The sequence below is a fragment of the Ptychodera flava genome, assembly GCF_041260155.1.
Source record: "Ptychodera flava strain L36383 chromosome 3 unlocalized genomic scaffold, AS_Pfla_20210202 Scaffold_25__1_contigs__length_14229661_pilon, whole genome shotgun sequence".
Classification (NCBI taxonomy): domain Eukaryota; kingdom Metazoa; phylum Hemichordata; class Enteropneusta; family Ptychoderidae; genus Ptychodera; species Ptychodera flava.
This window is the reverse complement of record NW_027248279.1, coordinates 3,710,639-3,733,124: the sequence shown is the minus strand read 5'-3', so window position 1 is coordinate 3,733,124 and position 22,486 is coordinate 3,710,639. Positions and strand designations below refer to the sequence as shown.

Below are 22,486 nucleotides of genomic sequence, written 5' to 3'. Positions count from 1 at the left end.
TTTCGTAAATTTTACAAATACATTTATCGATATTAAATTTTCTGTGTGTGTGTATGTGTGGGGGGGGATCAGCCAAAATTTGTGTGTTAGAGAGGGGGTCATTCAAATTCATCGTGATTGGCTGGGGATGTTACTCAGTATTACCAATGAAATTCACCGACGCCCGCGTCAGAAATAATGACGGCTCCCTATCAAAGAAATGTTATACCTTTGTTTCGAAGTCTGTCAGTCTATCCCAATTCCCCTCTGTGAGGCAATTTCATCAGGACGTCAAATGTATACAGTACATTAACAGAACATATAGGTGATGTTAATTATGGTCGGGGCAACTTTAGTTACCTCTCTGGCCATTTCGTTGTCTACCGATGTTTTTACAAAGTACTCATTCATAGTATTACGCTCTTCGCTTGAATAACTGTCTCGGGTCGTAATGCTTTCAGTAACTGAAGCTGACAATCTAAGATGTTAGTTGTAAGTCACCACTTTAGATCGTTTTTACAAGATAGCAAAACGTGATATTCCAGGTCTCGAATCTGTCATATTCAATATTCTTCACAAGTATATATACTTTTCTGAGCTTACATAAAAGAAAAAAAATTATCACCATTATACATCGGCATCTCATGGAAATTTCCGTCAGTTCTTTATTGCTTTTTAAGATCAAACAGGATTACATCATGGAATATTCCATTCTTGATTGTCTCATTAAGTTTTACTGATACCTGAATAAAGGTATGACGCTATCTCCTTCTCGTAGTTCTTGAACCAACATTCACACACCTTGGTCACGTGAGAGAAGCTTCAAGATAAGTGTGACGTCATTGCATCACCAAACACCAAATTCATGGGAAGGTCAGGAGAAGGCGTTTCAATAACGTCTTTGCTTTGCTTCTGACGTCATTTAAGTTTAATAAACATGTAAATAATACACAGTTTACGGCTACTTCAGTGTAATAAACTACACTAAGGAAAGAACAGCTTTTACAAATCGCAATGTCTGAAAAAGAGTGCATTAGTCACTAAGGGACTGGTCAGTTTCTTCAGCCTGGGGGGCCGGTGGATTCATGGGGGGGGGTCACCCTGTTTTTGACTTTGGTGATAGGGGGGTCACCATGTTTTTGAAATGCCCAATAGGGGGGGTCAGTGTGTTTTTGAATTTTGACACAGGCTCATCATTGCCTAAAATGCTAGTGTCAGCCACAAATTTCATCATTCAGTTGTATTTTTCGGCGCGCCCTTCGGGCGCGTACTTTAATAATCAGTCATATTTTTCAGCACGCCCAACTTTAACATATCAAGCATACATACATCAGAGATATCTGTATGTTCAATATTTTCAGCGTGCTCTTCAAGCTGCATTACTTTAATATATCAGACATTTTTCAGCATGCCCTTCAGGTGCATGACTTTAATATACAAGGCATATATATCAGAGATATCAGGATGTTCATATTTTTCGGCGCGCCCTTCGGGCGCCATACTTGAATAAATCAGAGATATCTTGATGTTTGCTAAGTGAAAGTGTACCATTATGAAATCTGCATTTCATATGAAAAGGATGACAAATTCTGATACTTTTCTGTTCTCTCTAGAGAATTCAGTATGAGAAAGCAACATGCACAAATATTTCACAATATATATTGATACAGTGACTTATTTTAGAGATAGAAAAATGACAAGATATCTTTCCTTCTCATTGATGCAATTATTTTCCTTTGTTTCACAGGTTTTCTGTAGAAAGATGCTTTTTTATGAACAAAATAACAGTTAAAAAAGGCAGTTTTGTCATTATTAGCTGTGCTTTTATGGTTTCAATGTTACAAGAAAAGGTCCTCTCAGACACTGTACACATCAGATTTGGCTAAAAAAGCTCTCTATGGCTCCTCAGGAGATTTAATTGGATGGTTGGCAAGTCTTAACACCCATCAAAGTTTTTGATTCACTGCTTTTTCCTCTTTGATATTAATGATTGACATCCATTTCTGTACAACAGTTCAGGACATCTTGTTAAGCATAGAAAGTGTGAAATACATTCACAGCTCATTCAAAATGTACTGTATTCAAACTTTAAGATTGACACTTTGAAAAGTCCTATCTTACAACTGACATGTCAACAATTTCATTAAAACATAGAATGACTATTTAAAATATAAATATACGTAGTAAATGTAAAATATAATACACATATATATATATATATATATATATATATATATATATATATATATATATATATATATATATATATATATATAATATATATATATATATATATATATGTACGTTATGTCCACCTTTTATTTTACCTATGTCGCGCCCCGGGGGGGTCACCCTGTTTTCGAAATTTGGAATAGGGGGGTCACCCTGTTTTCAAAATTTGGAATGGGGGGGTCAGCCACTTTTTGACGTCGGCAAAAAATAATCCACCCCCCCCCAGGCCAAAGAAACTGACCAGTCCCTAAATACAAGAGCTTCATTATTAAACTCGGCATAGACTCATCATCCAAGTGTACTGTAAACATGACAATCGAAAAACCTTACTTTTCAACACAAGCAAGTTATTAAACAACGATAAAACACAAACATCATGCGTATTTATACGCTATTTGTTCTTGAACTTTCATTCTTGTAAGTTTCGCATACATGACTTAAAATTAAACATGTTGTGTCATAAATCCCAGTACACTTCCATGTTTACGAAAACAGCCACAACACGTAGCTACTGAAGTGTCGCCCAGGTAACGTTCCATACTAGGAATCTTTCGCCAAATTCGTGTTTGTCTTCTCAGGGAGTTTACAAAAAAGGGGAAAAATAGAATTGAAAAACTAGTAAGTACTCAGAAAGACCAATAGGGCCATCTATCATGTTGTGACGCTCTAGAAACGCAATTCCTTAGCGGTGGTAGTTAAGACCCCACTTCGGTTTGCCTGCGTCAAAATCGCCAGATGGGTTCTGCTAGAATGCATCTCGGGGACATGGTATTCGGCCTCTCAAACTTTTCCAATTCTTTTCTGATATTCCACTTGTCAGGGCTCATTTTGAAGCCCTTGGAGAATGAAAAACTTTCACCGTCTTAGTTTTTTGAAAAGGTTACTTGTTTCTCTAAAATGTCCACCGTGACCACCAATTTTTATTTGGCGCCTTAAAATTCTTTGTTTGCCGTTCGGCGTGCTGGTAGGTTTTCAGAGAAAATGAAGAATTAAAACAAACCCAATGTTAACTCTATTACAAATGGAAATATTATTTTTCCAAAAGAAACCAAATAAAAATGCACTAACATTAATACACCTGTGTTTTTTTTTCTTTGTTTGGTTTTTACTGGCTGGTAGGTTTTTCAAAATCAATAGACGGCAAATAAAGAAATTTCTTTCAATGACCTTATTGATTTTGAAAGAGAATGGTTGAAAGATTCCGTGTGGAAAGTTTAAACAAAAGTTTAAACAAAAGTTTAAACAAAAGTTTAAAATTTTCACTTTGGAGGTGCAACCTACCTAATGTGAGAAATTCGACAGAAGAGAAAAAAATGTCAATACAGAAGTGGGACACGTATAAAATGAACAAATTTTTCCTGAAACTATTTTGGCAAAGAGGGCCGGGTTTTGTTTTGAGGGTGAATGGGGTTGACACCCAAAACTAAGAAATTACGCTTTTTAGAGTGTCATGATGGACGACCCCATAGTTGAGTTAGATGATGAATTAACGGTAACGCAAGTTTCTTTTTGGGCGGTTATACTACCATTCTGTGTCTTCAAATCGAGTACCAACAAATGCGACTAGAATGGTGACAGAGTCTTGAAATACTACTAGCTATTCTTGCTTAATCATGGCAGGAACAAATGCCACTGTTGTAATGAGTCTGCCAGTGCAGTGAGAGTTTTCCAATGACAAAAATAAAATTTAAATGTCATTAATTTGTGCCGTCCTGAATTCGATATGCATTGATAGGCATATTAATTAATAACAAGTCAGTGTTCTCTCCGACCTCGTCAGTTGACTTTCTTGGCAGGTTCAGTTTTCGCAGGGAAGTCTATCACTGACACGGCAATGCCGAATTGAGCAACAAAGTAAGTCACCATGACAACCACATCACGCAGCGGGACATCGTGTCGAAACTTGTGGACCGCGATGAGAAAATCAGAAACGCAGAACGAAAGCGCGCCGACGGCACACAGACACTGCGCCCACGTCCAGGTTCCATCGAAGATGTTCCACCGTGCAATCGCTCTCCAGGCCATCAATGTCAATAGGCCCATGTAAAACGCGATGACGACAAGAAGTATGTCATCCAATCCGGGATACAAATACAGAAATAAACATGAAGCTATAACTATACAGAGAAGTAAAGCTTTCGGTTTCATCTGCTTGAATCCGAACGTGATCGTGTATATGATCTGAACCACTGCAAAGATGCCAAGGGCATGATAAAAATGTGTCTTCTTGTAAACCATGCAGTAATCCCCGAGACTGGACACCACGAGACCCATCAGTATACCCACGGCATAGCTCGTCACCTTGCCGACGTTGATGGCGTGCATGATAACGAACGCCTTGAGTGATGCTATTGGTAAGAACTTCAGCAAGACATACTCGGTTGATGGGTCTTCTTCGTGGTCTGCACAGATGAAGTATCCCAACACCGACCCAAAGAAGAAAAGACACGCCAAGAAAATCGATGGTGACATCTGAAAATGAACATGAAACGATTGTGACGGAAGCCGAAAGACAGGTCACAACGCATCGAACGATTATACAAATGAACCCCCCCCCCCCGTAAAATCGCAATTCTTATGAAGCAGGTAATTGGAGCACGGTCTATGATACCTCTCTCGACAGTTGTGATCGATGACTAGAGGTATGGACATTTCGCCCTTTTGCTTGTCATAATATTACTGTTTCCCAACATACGATAAGGTGCTTTTAAACCCAAGCCGTTACTTTCCAGAGCTTTAATTCGATTGTTAGCGAGAGTTGAGACAATGTGTATGATACTGGAATCGGCAGGTAGTTTTAAATCTATCAGATTTACTTTTACTGTGACATCCAAAAAATTATTGTGTTTGAAATTCTTATATTTGTACTGTTTTGAATAGATTACACGCTAAATTCTCAGATGCGCATTCACTTCAATTATGATTTGGGAACTTCAACTCATATACCGCTTGTTTCTGTCAGATACATAATTTAGGGAAAACGGACACGGAACTTTAAAGAGCGAAATTCATGGACAGGTGATTCGGCTTGACCAGTGAAGTTACGCATGTCTGCCTCTTATGCTTTATTTGTGAATTTCTCATGAACAACTTCTGAAAGGATTTTCGGCTGCGGTATTCATAGACCGCCTTAACGATCACCAATGCTCACAGGACAATGTCATTTGAAGGTGACATCACACCTCTGTGTCAAGGTCAAGGTCATGCTCCATTGTTCTCGTGTTCGTGCAAGTTACTGGCAAGTGACCTTGCAAGTTGACCACCTGACGCCTGAAATATTTTAGAATATTTAACAATACATCACAGCAGATAATTTATCAATCAATCAATCAATCAATCAATCAATCAATCAATCAATCAATCAAACATAATTTATGTAGCGCCAGAATCCAAGAAAAAATATCTGTTCAATGGCGCTTAGAAGAATTGGTCCGCACAGTAAGCTAGTTTGAAAAGATGTGTTTTCAATTTGTTTTTGAATGTTTCCAGACTTGATGATTGACGAATTCCTTGTGGTAAGTCATTCCACAGTTTTGGAGCACAATTAGAGAAAGCACGACTGCCTTGTTCTGGCCGACCAGAGAGAACGTTGAGAAGTGTATGAGATAAACTGCTGTGTAATTTTGCCTTTGAAGATGTTAACTTAACATTGAATCGACTTGTGTGGAGTCTCAATGTTAGTGTCAGATTGTAAGGCGAGTATCACTGATATTTTAAAATAAGATGTTAGATACTTGAGGATTATTCAATTCATTACCGCGCGTGTTTCAACAGGTTAATCGGCTGTTTATACACTATGGTGAGTTTCAGCGATTCATCCTAAAGCTGCAAAAGCCATACGCAAGGTCTTCCATTGAAAACAAGTTTGACATTCAATAGACGATAGTGAACGGTATCAACAATAGTTATAAACACTCTAGGTGCGCCGACCTCCATTAATGAGAAATGCCCTACTTTAAAAATAACGACGACGTACAATTAAGTCTCCATGGGTATAGATTATATTTCATTTTTGCAACCATGTTAATTGTTGCATTGGTTATTTACGTTATTTTTGCTGTTATAATTGCAACTTAACATATTGACATGTTTATAACTGAAAAATCGACATTGCCAGACGCACTTTTCTCAAATTATTGCAAATTGTGCGAGATATGTATATTTGACAATTTTCATTTTAAATATTTGGAAATATTGGATATAGATCAAACACTGCTTCAGAATTGCTCGCTCTTATTCAGCTCTTCGTTGCAAACAGAAGGTGATTTATCTATTATCAGTGAAAATTGCGATAGAAGAAACTGATCGAGGTTTTGAAAGCGATAGACACTGCGTTTCTGTCACTTCCCTGTTGAAACACACCATTTGATTTACTTTCTAGTTCGCATATTTGCTAGGGACTTCTCCTTTTCATGACGAAACAGTTTGCTCACCTTTTTCTTACACTGTCTTGAACAAGTCCGGTCCACCACAGAATGTCGCCAGCAACTCGGCACTGAGAAAATCTGGTCAAATTGGAGTCCGATATATTGTAGTGACTAACGACTTTCTTGGCAGGCAGGTATATAGGTAGGGTATACCACTTGACGGGACAAAGGGCACATATTCTTCAATACCTATTGTCCTTCAAGATTTCAAAACCAAAACACTCCTTTCCGACTAACAATAGTTACAGTCCTCACAATGCGGTCACGTGATGTACGTGTAAAATCCTGTACCTTCCCTCACTGATGGCCTACTTTCTTCTGCACAACAAACTATTCAGTATTCTACACAAACATTTTACCCTATCACTAAGCCGTTATACGCATGAACACAAGTTGTCACCTTGGGTCAAACTCACCATGGCGACGAATACCAGGAGCATGATTTTCCTATTGAATTGTTTGAAATTTAAGCAGAATGAGTTCACCATAACATCGAAAAAATCTAGGATCTAATAACAGCGGAAAATCGAATCCCATCGCATTTCAAACTTAAGGTATTTTACATAAACTTTTACAGTTATTCGACATTTTGTGACGTAACTAATGATTTAGCGCACAAAAGTTTGATTTTTCTCTTAATTTTACATTTTATTGAAATTTCGATTCATTTTAGAAAGTTGAATTAACAGAATGCATGCGTGGGCCGACACTAGACGAAAACAAAGAAAGTTCAATCTTATATTCATTGTGGTCGATTTAAGTCTAGGTTGGCTTAAGGTGAGTTTATTTTAACCGAATGAAACCTAATGAGGCTTGTATATAAGCTCAGACCGATCGGTAAAAATCGTTGTATGGCTTTCATGGCTGTCACATGACAGTGCGCATAAACATAGTTACGAACTGTGTGGCGAAGAAAGAAGACTAGTACTTGTTATTGTTACTCTGTATATAAGTACACAGTACATATATTCTTCACCAGAGGGATAGAGTCCGTCAACAGGATTGCTGCGCACATCGATTTCTGCATTGTTTCTAAATTCTATACCTGCGATGGCCGTGGGCGTACACTAACACAATGGTGGTGTACCTGAATAATATAACCTGTTGGAAGCAGTTTACTCTACTATCTTTTGTCCATATTTCAAGTTTTTCATTCTAATTTAAAATTTCAAAGTTTTGGCAGATAAGGACTGGATGGTTCGATTATTGACGTTCGAAGCCAGGAACCCCTAGGTTGTACATGTAAAGTATTTAAACTATCCGTCGTGATTAATAAACGACTCCATCTTGTCTTGACTCGCCACCTGATTTTTGTCACCTTTGACCCGATTGGTGTTTACGTTTGTCATACTAAGAGTAAATGCTTTGGTCTATAGGTATGCACATTCAAATGCAATTCTCTATTGATCATTGTAGGCGCCTGTAGCGTAGTAGCCCACGCGCTGATTCGCTGAATATTGGCCTGTATGTGACTGATGACGTTAAGAAACCTTAAAAAAACTCTTTATAATCTACAGTAATCGATAATCTTCCAAGTTCCTGTGCGACCAAAAATCAAAACCACGGCAATCCATTTAGGCCTAACCCTTCTAATTTGAATCGAAAGATGTTGTATCAGTTTTATCTCACAACAAATTAATTAACTCAGGAATCAACTAGCGACGAGAACATGATAGAAAAACAGCGTCAATGGTCAATGTCACCTAGTACTACAGCGTTAAAATCGGAATTTCGGACTCAAACTTTCATTAAGAGTGGGGAACTAGGGATGAAAGGTCAACAAACTTTATATGAACAACAGCTACTTCTTGACACAAAAGACAGTGGCTAGTGAGCTATACAGTCATTTATTAATTAGTTTTGATAAATAACAGTTTTAGAATAATCAACTAATTAGCTGCTCATAAAGTAAACGATGGGTCTCATGAGCTGCTCAATGAATCGTTCTGCCAGGAAATAATACTCAGCGGTAATGATTATAGAAATGACTTATGGATAATTAACAGATACGGACCATGGCTAATATCTTACTCAAAAAATCAACAGAAATCACAATAAAAATAACAAAGATAATTACTGAATTAATCCAATACTTGACAGCACTATAAACGTAGGCCAAATAAAAAATATGTGTTTTCGGTAACATTCCTCTCAAAATTAGAGTAGGTCGAAGGACCCATAAAACGCTGTAAAATTTAGGAAATTTGGTCAAATTGTTTGGAAATGCGAAAAAATGAATAGGGTCGCAGTTTTTTCTTGGCTCTGTCGGAATACCGGAAGCACACACATTGTTCTTAATATTTGGCCATATACGCAAAACACCAGACAAAATTTAATAATCATCTGCGGAGCAAATTTCCCTTTATTCTTTCAGGGCCTTGCTTACCACTTACCCCATTCGTGGGAGCTCCAGAGACTATTTGAAGTCACATTAGGGCCTAAGTCTATCTTTTGGCATTTTTTTCGACAGGATCAAATACAACAGTACTGTCAAAATGCTCACCGAAGTGTGACCACACGATGAACATTTTTCAAGCACTGACGACGAACGCACAGCAAATATACGCGTACTCACCTGAATTTAATCTACCAAATCCGTCACCAAGGATTTAATGAATAATGACATTTTCAAAGATAGTACATCTCTCCGAAGATTGGATGACATTTTTTGTTATGTAAAATGCAAAACGAGACATCTAATGTGATTCTAAACGATTAACAAACAGCTCTCAGTGGATGTGTTCGGTAATATGCCTGGCAGGAATATTCTGCTACACAGTATTGACAGCAAACATTTCATTACGATCGTCCAGCAACAAAAGCTCCGTACCGAATGGTTCACCCTTATATTATGACTTTCCAAAGGACTGGTCATACAGTTACATATTCCACGACAAAATATTAAACGGGAACATACAGGACACGATAAGGGGATTACTGATGACACAGCCAATTTGCATACACTGGGCGGGAGGTTTTGAATTCTCGTAGCATAGCTTTGACCGTATGATAAATTTGAATAGTGGTTGTCATGATGGGCGCTTTCGTGACTTATGCAGAGAGGGGTCAAATGGTCGTACTGGGAACATATATTGAAACATGTGCGTTCTCCGACAAAACACGGAACCTTTTTCGACTCAAGTTTAGTCGCTATACATTCACAGACATTATATGCAAGATTCAATGACAATGACGCCTGAAACATGGCAAAATTATGGGATTCTGGGACCAAATACAGCACATCTGATCAGTAGCGTGGCTTTTTTTTGACATTTGCATAGATTTAAGATAAGCATAATCCGGCTTTTATAGGGGAAGTTCCTGTTTAAAATGGTTATATATTAGGCCTAGTCTAGTTTCGATTTCACATTGTTTGATATTTTTGCGGAAAAATTTTGTTATTCATATTGCATCACTATAGGCTGCTTGTGTATTCTTACATTAAGTTTATACTTTGTTCGTCGGTAAATTATCAATGTATGCATGAGTGTCTCTCAATAAATATCAGTTGTACACTTTGGCTTTTTACTTTGTAAAATATTTAAGGCAGATAAACACGGAGGGCCGCGGGCGCACATTTTTTTTCACATCAGTAAAATGATCGATATGAATTTCTTTAAGAATTTTACAGCAATGAAGCCGCTGTTATGTAAGATTCAGGCGGGAAATCTTAGAATGCACTGTGCATTATTGGAAATTTGGATTGAAAAACATGATTTCATTTTCAAACAATATATTCACGTGCACGATGTGCTGAATCTGTAAGAGCAATGGAAATATATACAATGCGGAAGTATTTTCGCCTGATTTCGGGTCCTTTTCGACGAAAAGATGCAATCAGTCGAAGTATGGGTGGAGATTCCTAGGAAAAGCGAGAACGCTGCTGTCGATTCCGGTCGCTGAGGTTGACGTACTCACGCGGTGACCTCGAAACATTCTCGTTAAAGATCCATGACCTATGATATTTGCATACGGAGTGTGTGCTGGTGAAAGTCGTCAGCGATAATACACTGGATTGTACTACGCGTTCACGTAAAGAGAAAATAAGATCACTGCCAGGCTTGTAACCGTTCTATCGCTGTACCGCTGCTACTCACTTCCAAGACAGGTCAAAATTCAGCCATGGAGATCTGCCAGCTTGTATCGATAAGCACTTTCCTGTTCATATCCGGTAAGTGAATCGTACCAGTCTGTCGACGCGTACGCGTGTTCGGTATGTAGAACGTACGCATAGGCGGGGCCATGCCATTAACAAGAACAACAATACTTCGCTGGAGCCACTATTCGCTTCGTGTTTTTTGCTGTAGATTTAGTTCTTAAAATGACACCGTGGCTTTTCAGCGGCCGATTGACATCGCGATGTCATGTCCTCGAGGACACAGTAATGCACGACACACATCGAAGGTCAAACGAGGTTCACGCATATCCTGAGGAGGTCACATTCATTACTTTCAGAAAATTTATGCAGAGGACATCTTTTGCCTCAATTTGGATGACCCTCACTGATTTCAATATACCCTCAATTATTATACCCATTTTCAATACCAGTTGTATTGGTACAGAGAATATTTCAAATATAGACTATCCAGTGATCTAAATATATCGAAACGATTCGGATAAAAATAACTGTCTGATTTAACTAGGCTGGTAGTAAACACATTTACAAGCTATATCGTCTGGGCGGAGAGCGACCTTAAAACACAATATATACAACAAGAAAAACAATGGTCAAGCTAACGTTAATAACTCAGACATGAATTCTGGCTGTGTAATGCATTGAGAACTCTTCCTTTTATTAAATAGCGCTGCAGCCAAGACGGCTGATTTACCTGTGTAGTACTCATACTAGCAACTGGGATGGGGCTGTTAAATTATTTACTTTTCGCGTCCTGAGGGTTTCTTCATAACAAAGGACTCAGTCACCGTGTCGTACAAATGTTGACTCTACCAAATGCCACGCATGACCCAAGTACCTGTTCCTACTAAAGCTACATTGTAAGAACTCATGTGGATTGATTTCTTTTTCCTTTGTCTGGGCAAAGACCCTCCAAAAAACCCCGGAGGGTCTATGGTCTGGGGTAGGAACTAGAGTATTGTCCCGCAATTAAATCACCCTTCCATGGATCTCGCTTCCAGCATGTTCATTCAAACAAATGATGATGACTAAATGTGCACTGTTCAATTAAAAACACGCTTCAAAGACTTTGGCCGGGGGGCTTTAGAATTCTCATCCACATCATTGCTCGCTGCGGCACTCTAATAATATAGGATATTCTTTACCAGATAACCATCCTGGTCTCAAGTAATGTATCTAGAAATGTATATTCCTGTTGCTTACACATTTTCTGACGTCATTGAATATATCGCTTCAACTTCCGCGTTGTTTCTAGGACATTTGAATGAGTAACAGGAACTGTGTTATCCAGTTAGACGAAAACAATGGATCTTACGCGTAAAGTATAATCTAATCGGTCCTCAATAGTTCTAAACGTTTTCTATTGCTGTTTATTTCGACATTCTTCATATTGATAATGACATTATTATAATAAAACGGCGCGAACATTTTTCTCTGGAATCAGTGTGGTAAAAAAAAAATTACAGGCAAAACTTCAATATATGTATTGCTGCTCTGTCTGCAGAGTAAACAACATCTCAAGTTCTCGTTCATCCGGGTCTCGATCGTCCGGGCCCTTGTGAAACACGCGGATTTTGTAATCAATGTGCAGCTGAATTATCAATTCAAATTTTCTTAATTTTACACAAATGTTGAAAATATTATTGCTAACAATAATAAGCAACGCGGTAATAATTTTAGCCTGCATGTAAACTTGAAAATAAGGCAAAATTTACAAGAAAAATCTATTTAGAAATATAAGTGTTATTCTTCCTATGATCACGCGGCTAGAATTTACATGTAAGGGAAGACATAAGTAATCGTGCATGCCACTGTAATAAAGTAACGATCAACAACGATCTTGCGTGGTACATGCATATGGTTCAACATCGTGCACTGTATACCATTCATTTTTGCCATTTATAATTATGCAGACATGCATACTGTGTATGGGTTGAAGCTTCAACACTGATTCATCGACAGTGCAATAGACCATGTTCCGAACCGCGCGAGACATTCCGAGATATCGCGAGAATATGTGTTCGCAGTGGACGTGTTCTCGCAACACAGGACAAACTGCGTAAAACAGGACAAGTCGCTAATTACGTTAACACTGCATAAAATATATGAAGTTGCAATCTTTGCTAAGTTCTGCACTTTTTCTAGTTCCATACAAAGTTTGACTTGTATTACTAAGCTGGAAACCTGTTTTCTACGGGCATGTATTAAAGTCTCGGCGAGATCTCGCAATCAGCGGAACATCGTCTATTGCATTGATGGCAGCCCAGGTGATATTTCTGTTCACAGAACGAATGTCATCACAATCTAGCGTGCAGATAGCGTTATGTACAATGCACTCGCTATGTGATATTTCTATGTATCTTATTTTGATGACAACAGTCAATATTTTACAATATATAATGTTACGGCTGGATTTAGCTGTGGGTCCATAGCTGCAGTGTTTTACGACTTGAGGCGTTAAAAGTCGTAAAAGTCAAAATCAGCCAAAATTAAAAAGGCAGGAATCCCGTGTGAAAACACCACAGATATGGACCCACAGCTATAGGGCTGGATTATGCTACATATAGACACAGACAATTAGAAAGACTCTCTCTCTATTTGTCTGTGATTTAGACAAAAGTATACTGGGTGCGTGCTAGGCCAGCCACCGTACTCTCGTATATGTTGTTAATCGTGTTCGTACTTCCGACCTCGGGTTGTAAGTGAGACTGTATTATATAGTATGTCTGGACTGTGAATAAGAACTAATTCAGTAAATGAGGTGTAATATTAGTAGAGTACTCACGGCTTTTTAATTGCCTATATGTGATGGAGTCATGGGTAGACTTACTGCCGATCGCATTCACTCAGTGCATATTCAGATTCTGTCACCATGACAACCCAGAGAGTTTGCCTTTCACTATAGCGTGAGTTAACAATTGCTGAAGTGACATTATTTACACAATTGCCGACTTGAACCAAGTACAGTTACAAGTGTGCCAGTGTGTGCATACCAGTGGCGAAAATTCACTGGACCGTCTTAATGAAAACTTCTCCAGAAAAGCAATTAATGACTGTTTCTCTGGAGTGCGCGAGATCAGCCGGCCTAATAGCAAAACCAAATATTTAAATTTTGTTTAAAAATAATACATGGAACATGTGCTAACTCCCTCATACAAAAATGTCACTTCAACCTGTTTCCATTTTCCTTCACCTGCAGGATTACGATTGGGTTACAGCCAATCTGTAACGACTGGGCCAAGTAACACGGAGTACGTCAGCCAATCACAGTCAGCGACTTTCAACTGTTCGGTTTCATGGAGCAACGATCCAACGGACCCAGTAGTGTGGGGCAAGTACGAAGACGGGGGTTGGACGCACCTGGCGCAGTTTTTCAGTACTGGGTCGGTGAAATGGGTCCGGGAGTATGAAACCAAATACACAATTCAGTTAGACCCGCCATTTACTGTCTCTGAGCTGACTGTATTGAGTGCTACCCTGTCAGAGGATGGTATCTACGACTGTTACCCGTATTCTGTGGGAGTACCCACAATGCCACACGGAAAACTGGTAGTTCTAGGTGTGTACATATGTGAAAGTCAGTGCATAAAGATGTGTATGAGCAGCATAATTGATATGTAATAGCTTGCCATATAATGCCTCATATCGCAATATAGTTAGTAAATAATCATGATATATGAACACATCAGTAGGGTTCCATGATTTATAAAGTTAATGTTGCGCAGCATTTTTTTGCGTTTCGTAATTTTATCTATACTTCGACTCCGTACACGACATGTCGAACCTTTGTTACGCAATTCAACCTGTTTCTATCAATTAAAATTGAAGTGTTTGAAGAATGTGTGTGTATGTGTGTGTTTGTGTGTGTGTGTGTGTGTGAGAGAGAGAGAGAGAGAGAGAGAGAGAGAGAGAGAGAGAGAGAGAGAGAGAGAGAGAGAGAGAGAGACGGCTCCGCACATTGACTTACAACACATGGTGATTGATATTTCGTATTTGACAATTTAATTTCTTTCGATGAAAGCAACATGAACAGTTTCGTTGTTTTTATTTTGAGTGTTTTTAATCTTTTCCGCACTTCCGAACATCTGTTACAGCAACAGCTGGTGCACTTCAATTTAGCTTGTATTTAATATATCTGACCTATTCAACTCGCCACGTGACCTGACGGCTATTGCCTACACAGATTATGTAGCCATCCATACCATTATAGTCATTTTTCATAGTTTTCCATTTGACACAAAACGATTATCAGGTCATGTCCCAGTGTATGCAATGCGTCAAGATACTTTCATTTGGGATGACCGCGACGCAATTTTCACGGTTGTAAGGGGGACGCACATGTACTCGGTAATTCAATCCGCTAAGCAAGCGTTAATGGTCGTCAATTTAACGTCGAACGGAATGTTGATCAAGCGCAGACTCATGCATAATCGATTAGATGGATAATTAATTGCATTGACTAAAGACAACCGTCGTCACAGTACTGGAGATATCCCATGATTCATGCTGATTTGTACCATTGGAGATTCCTCAAGTGGTCTGCAATGTCTCCCATGTGTAGATAAATCCAAAAATTCGCAAAACGTACTTGTAAGCACAAAATTCTCTATTCCCATTTCAAACGATTTGGGAAATTATGCTTGATTGAGAGAGGAGATAGCATTTGGAAAGTAGAGAGACTAGTTACACCTGTTTTAGAAACAAAAGGATATTGATTTTTTCCTCCGATCGAAGTGACAAAAGAAATTTACATACTAACTTTTCTCAATGAAATCTTTTTGATTGAGAGGATTTTTTAAATTATAGAGGGCAGTCGAACGAACAGCTTTCTTTTTCCCGCACTTAAAGGTGAAACATCCCTGTTGCAAGTTTTAAATGAGTTTGTTGACTGCCACTTTACCATTCATGTTAATTACCAAATTTACGTTTAAGACCAACAAAGACAACATCAAGTAATGCTGATAATGTATTAAGACTTTGTTTTACGTGTGTATTTTGTCAAACAGATGAGATCGACACTGTCAGTTTCGTGAATGTAACATCAGACGCAGTTCTTAAAGTCAATGCGAGCCAGGAATACCAGGTAATATGTGAAGGAATATCTGGCAATCCCCCAGCTGAGTTGAAATGGACTATCGGTGACAATGACGTCACAGCCTACAGCTCCAATACTACGTCACAGCATAGGGACGTCCATCTCTTTGACAGTCGGAGCATTCTCAGGTATACGTTCAGCGTCTCTGATGATAATCTGCAGCTGACCTGTACTACCTTTCAAAACGAAGATTTGGCAGAGAAATCCGTCAGTGTACGCTTGAATGTTGTGGGTAAGTATCTTGTCACGTGACTTGTTTGCATTAGAATGAGCATATCACCGACTGTGCCGTGCACATTTTAAATTAATTTAGGTGTATTGCCTATCCAAGATTGTTTACACAATGTGACATATAACATGCGATGCTTACTCATAAATATTGCACGCTCACGTAACTTTCCCTTTTAATCTCCCGTTTTTCACGAAATTTGACACTATAACCATCTTTATTGTAATTAAACAAGATAGCCGTATATTTGTCAGGAATAACTATTCGCGTTGTCGTAAAACCTGCAGCAAGTGGTAAATTGTTGTAGAAGGAGCAATCGATCCAACATATTCAGAATGTGCATTCATTTAGTGACACTGGGGTTTCGAAAAGTAATTTTTGCTCCAAGGACCGTAATATACTTTTGGGTATTTGACAGAGGTAAACATTTTTATGTAAATTATTTTTGCTGTATAAGTCGGGCTAGTTAGTGTGGTCAAACAGGAAGCGAGAGTACACGGCATTTTTACACGTCATACATCTCTTTCTCTAATGAAATAGCGGATAGTGTATTATCGGGTTGGTACTTTTCTAAAATAATCTTCTATGGTATCATGTTTGATATGAAACGAGATACAACTTGCCGGAATATGTCTCGCAATTACTGAAGGTGTCAGTGTTTGCGATGAAATACCTCAATATTCATAGATCAATATCATTTGCTTGAGAAGTTTCGAACTTCAACACAACACTGACATTTTAACATCATCTGTGTTTAGAATTCAGAGTGGCAACAACGGTTGTAGGACCTAGCAACACAGAGTACACCAACGTATCGGACTCTGTGTCATTCAGCTGTAACGTGGATTGGGGTTCTGATATGACAGATTCAGTCGTGTGGGCCAAGAGAGTGGACGATAAGTGGCTGCAAATTTGTCAATTTGATCGCAGTGGCGCCACAAAATGGGTGACGGAATATCGGTCGTCGTATGAAGTGACGATCTCAGGCTCGTCCAACGATACTACGTCTGTACTTGAAGTGGTTTCTGCTACCTTGGACGAGGACGCCGAGTACGACTGCTACCCGTACTCACTGGGTGAACCACCCTCGCCGCATGCACGACTAGTCGTATTAGGTAATAAAGAGAATTTTCAATTATGATATAACCTGTAGAATACTAAAACATCTGAAAGGAAATATTTCCTCTCAAACGTTTTGGTTTAAGACGACGTTATCGATTACACGTGAAATCAACACGTTACCTTTAGTTTTTTTTGCCAACCGTTTTGACAAGTTGTGTTAAAGCCTGTGAATTTGTTTGGACGAGATAGATGGGGACAGACAGACAGACAGACAGACAGACAGACAGACAGGTACAGATGGGTAGATAGAAAGTCAGACAGAAACAGGCAGACACAGACAGACAGGTACTGATAGGCAGGTAGATTAATAGATACTATCTACCTATCAGGATTGATATCGATATATACTGTAGATGGATGGAGAATGGATTGATTGGTAGATGGGTCAAGATGATCATCAACATGGTGATCATCACAATATTTATGAAGAAGTCGACCAGGTCATCAAGGAATCGTGACATAGCTCATCAAACCAAAATGACAATACAAAATTGAAGCGAGAATGATTAACACACTTTCCTATGACTTTACAGACCAAATCGATTCTATTGTCATCGATGGCTACACAGCAGGTGCAACCATCACGGTCAACGCCAGTCAGAGTTATCAGCTGACTTGTGAGGGCGCAGCTGGGAATCCTCAGGCTGAATTGAGCTGGTTCCTAGGCGACGTGGACGTGACTGATTTCAGCACCAATACAACCACACAAAATGCAGAAAATGCTGGACTTTACGACAGTCAAAGTGTCCTAGAGTATGTCTTCAATTCATCCGACGACTCTCAGATACTCAAGTGCCAATCATTTCAACACAGCGCCCTCAGGTCAAACAGTACTGAAATCTCGCTGAATGTTTTATGTAAGTATCGAAACAGAACTTCATTATACAGAACAATTATTGTGAGCTACAATGTCCGTTTGGTCTTATCTTATTTCTCGCTCCCATCGAAATGTTACAATATGTCCTATTTCTACAGCAACAGTTTCACAACATCGTAAAATGTCGGGGATTACACGAGATAAAAAGACTTTCCAGAATGTCGCTAAAAACCGGCGATGTAAAAAGTAAAAATGAAAGAAACGTTTGCACACAAACTTTCAGTAATTTCATCTGCAAAGCACATCCACTGTTTTAGTACGATCTCCATCTATAACATAACAGCACTGCTGTGTCACATCTGTCTAGTTGGCCGGACAAGAGTAACACACTGCTCGTTGTCTATGTAATCATGTAGTTGTCATTCTATTGTCAATAAGCCATCCCTGACGGCAGAAAACGAGAATATAAATACTGTTGAGCAAAAGCTGTTCTTGATTCGGAAACGTCTTTTCGTAAATGTTTAGTGACCCTGAATCAGGTGTAAATTTAGCACGGGTCAGTGGTTTATGACTAGTCACCACGTCGGCTTAATTGACATGTAGTGCTCATAACTGAGACAGAAAATGACTTTGATCAGAGATTGATCAGGTAGCTGACTATTGTCAGATTTAGTTTCAAATACAAAAGAGACAACGCCTGAGGTATGTAAAACAGAATTTTCAAACCAAGAGGCAATTATGTCAGTGATAAACATTGTATTCAGCTCCACAGTAACACTCATACATTCAATCTCTGACTAGACCAGGTGATGTACCTCCCGTGAGAGAATACATTGTCCTTAGAGGAACTTTGTCACTTCCGATGCATTTTTCCGTCTTACAATACACTGTGACAATGGGTGATACATTTGTGCACTGTCTGAACAATAAGCAGTAAACGTATTCGTACTCGCCACAATACAACAACTATCGAGAGTTCACCCTTTTATTTTCGTGACCCATAATCGTCATCATGTGTGCACCCGATACCTCCACTTTTGTGGAGGGACCGTGGTGCACCCGGTATACGTACTTCCACTAGTGCCGAAGTCTGATTGCGAATAACTCTGATTAAATGCAGTGATCAGATTTGCTCTTGTGTGAAGTGAAGCTACGGTGACAGTGTCAGCCTTGTATCATAGTTTGAATTTACTACTAGCGCTGAGCTAACAATTCGAGGTGAAGCTTGCTCTACAGCTGTGATAGTACCTCCAACTTCAGAGCAAACCAGCTGTGTATGTCGAAGTGTAAGCTTAGGCACAGCATATATTTTATGTCGATTATTAATGTCATTTAAAACCAACAGCTTCAAAGTTCTGTTCGTGTTTCCTCCACGGTACGTGCTGTCTTCCAGTATTCAGCCTTCAGTTTAGTTTACGGCCTGTATTGCAGTTTAATATTGGGGCTGTAGCGATTTCTATTTATTGTGCTATCGTGACATTTAACCGTGACTGCCAATGGTTATTTTTAAACCAATTGCTGTAGCGATTTCATATCCATATTTACGTTTGACAGATCTCTCAGTTTTGTCTTTGTTCGTTTTCATAACATGAGTATCATGAAAATTTACGTTGAAATATTCTGTCTTCTTGAAATCTGGCAGATAAACCAGTGATTCACGATATTGTAATCTTATCGTGGAAGGACGATAACAGCGTAACACTGGAATGCATAGCTAGTGCAAATCCTGATGACGTCACATATGGATGGTCGGGTGAGGGCGGTAGGAGCGGGGGAAACTCCCGTACTTGGCTTGTGAAAGATGACGACAGAAACAGCGAAATAACGGTCACCTGTAATGCATCAAATGAAATGGGTGAATTTTCCCTGACAAGAACACTCAAAGATCCCCGTGAGTTGTCACGTACTATTACACACTTTCTGGCAATAAATAGTTCTGTCAAAACCGAAATGAGACTGTGTGGACGTATAGTTAACTTATGAATATTTGGTTTAATTTCATTTACGCATGGGCTGAATTCTACTTAGAGATACAGTAAAAGGGTCTTATGAGTCAGTTTTATTAGAAGTCAATGTGTCACATTTGGAATTTTACAATGCACTGTAAATTCAACTCCTCTAGCTTGCGAGGTCAGGAGTCCGGCCTTAATTACTACGACAAATAAGAACACCCTGTTCTCAGACACATGTTAATCTGTTGATAAAATTTTTGGCCTTCTTGTTTTTACCACATATTCTTGTAGATACTGGAATGCCACCATTTTCTAGTTTTTTTTTGCTGTGTGGTCTGTAAGTTAAGGTGCAAAGACTTTGTCGTCCACTCTTTCATTACATTACTGTTACTGACTTGTCAAGTGATACAAAATTTTAAAAAGAAATGTATAACGAGGAAGTGTGTACATCGGGGACACATATTCGGACATTCTTGAAACGGGAATCGTGACCATTTTGAATTTCACAGTGTCGCTAAAAGTAAATGTCAGGTAGTTTCTTTCTCTGGTACCACATTTTGCAAACTTACCCTAAATTTTATTTTTGTTTTTAAAAGTAAATGATGAAATGTATACTTTGGGGAAGTTTGAGTAAAAAAAAAACTTTTTCGTCTTTCACTTCCATTTTCAAGGCGCATATTACCTCATGGACAGACTCTCTCTTTAATCCATCCATCTGAAAGTAAAAACCTAATCGGCAGCTTCTCGTCATTTCACCATTTAACGATCACATTATATTTTAATTTCAGACCCGCCTGCCTGTGACAGACAATGTATAGTTGGTGTCATCGTGGGCCTTGTCCTCACAGGCATAATGTTTTTACTTTTTATATTCTGGTCGTGTACGCACTCCCGAAGGAAGAAGGCAGGTGAGCACATTTAACCCTGTCGACACAATGGTATGGCCCAAACCCATCGTTGTCGATGGTATGGCCCAAACCATTGTTACCGAGGAGACTGTGGACATTGGTACAGGGCATTGTGATGAAGAACTTGATATAAGACCGTGCCGAGTTAGTGTTTTGATTGAAGCACTTAGCATCGAGTTTGTGTCTCCCCTTGTATATAGTAAAACTAACTTACAAAAAACCTCGGTTGACCAATGTCAAAATATTAGAATACATTACTATATGGAGGGTCTATTATCTATGCATGAAAACGATAACACGTGTTGATACTTTCGTTTCGCTCTGAATTACTGCCATTCCCTTTCTAAATTCGGTTTTGTTTTTGATACGAGCGACCGAAATCCTGTTCTGATCCTAGGACCACCGACAGACTTTGAAATGAAATAATGATTTTAGGTCAAAATCTAATTTATATTTCCCTTTTTTGAGAGGGATAATGGGCCTCTTATGGCCATAACTGGCGGTACTGATCGATTTTATTTTAACAAATCCAGGTCGTCTGTACAGATATTTTCGGGAAAACTACTTCTTGCTTATTCTGACTAATGCCATTAACTTTCAATAACTGTCTCTTTCTCCACAGAAAAAGTTCCTACCAATGAAGAGTGTTGATCAGCGGATTCTCAGAAAGTCATGAAGCAGAGTAGTGAAATTATTGGGAATATCTTTAACGCAAAAAGTGGAGGAAAGCATTGTCTTATAACATAAGTAGCGTAACGTAACTCGTAACGTCTCAGTGTTGACATGAATGTCTGGTCTGATGTCGGCATCCACTGCAACTAGACGATGAATTAAAGGAGACTCTAGCCTTTACTTGGGTTATTTTCATCAGTGATAGACAAAATTGCCGGGGGGATTATCGTGCGTTTCCAGTATTAGGGAGGCCAACTGAAATTTTGAAATGTTCAATCTGCATTTTAATTAATGTAGTTTTTTAGATTTCAATGAGAGAAGCTAAACGTTTTTTTAATTTTCGAAATTGGATGAACGGTTACAATTTTATAGCTTTTTAAAACATTCACTTTTACTCTTTCTGTAGAAAGACAATACATATAATAACAATGGGAACAATGGGACAAAAATGAAGGAGTTTTAGCTGAAATTTACAGTAAATTGCTGTAACTTTGTTAATAAACATCTTTTGTACCAAATTTGGCATGGAGATAGATTTAAATGGCACACACAAATGTATCCTAAAATTACGCGATTACGATGGTGGCCATATTGGATTTATCCATGGCAACGGATGAACGACACTTAACGAGAAATGAGAAAATGAAAATATTAAGCTCAAATTGCATAAGTGATATATCAAATTGAAGGTCTTTTTGAGCTGATGACACTTTTGAATAGCTCTACTGCATTAAAACTACCTACAAAAAGTATTTTATCCAAATAAAGGCTTTCAAAACATCACCACTGGGGCCATGTGGAGTTTTGACATTATTTGGTAAAGGCTTCTTCAATTTTATCAGTTTCTGAACAATTTGAAACTTAGAATTTAATTTAAGGATTATTGGTTAAAACTATGTTCCAAAATTATTGATCATC

General features: G+C 38.7%; 1 protein-coding gene and 1 long non-coding RNA gene across 2 annotated transcripts; one reads left to right on the top strand and one right to left on the bottom strand.

Moving 5' to 3' along the window:
* Window positions 1-844: 844 nt before the first annotated feature.
* On the bottom strand, window positions 845-6,995 carry LOC139125633 (uncharacterized). Its single transcript, XR_011550310.1, has 3 exons — window positions 6,645-6,995; window positions 2,453-4,683; window positions 845-1,019 (listed from the first exon to the last, which is right to left on the bottom strand). It is a non-coding gene; the product is annotated as an uncharacterized lncRNA (long non-coding RNA).
* Window positions 6,996-10,598: 3,603 nt separating this feature from the next.
* LOC139125535 (uncharacterized) lies at window positions 10,599-21,807 on the top strand. The gene is made up of 8 exons (XM_070691601.1): window positions 10,599-10,809; window positions 13,973-14,332; window positions 15,780-16,100; window positions 16,856-17,212; window positions 17,753-18,076; window positions 19,679-19,927; window positions 20,777-20,896; window positions 21,519-21,807. The coding sequence occupies exons 1-8, from the start codon at window positions 10,761-10,763 to the stop codon at window positions 21,545-21,547; spliced, it is 1,809 nt and encodes a 602-aa protein (XP_070547702.1). The 5' UTR covers window positions 10,599-10,760; the 3' UTR covers window positions 21,548-21,807.
* The last annotated feature ends 679 nt before the right edge of the window (window positions 21,808-22,486 follow it).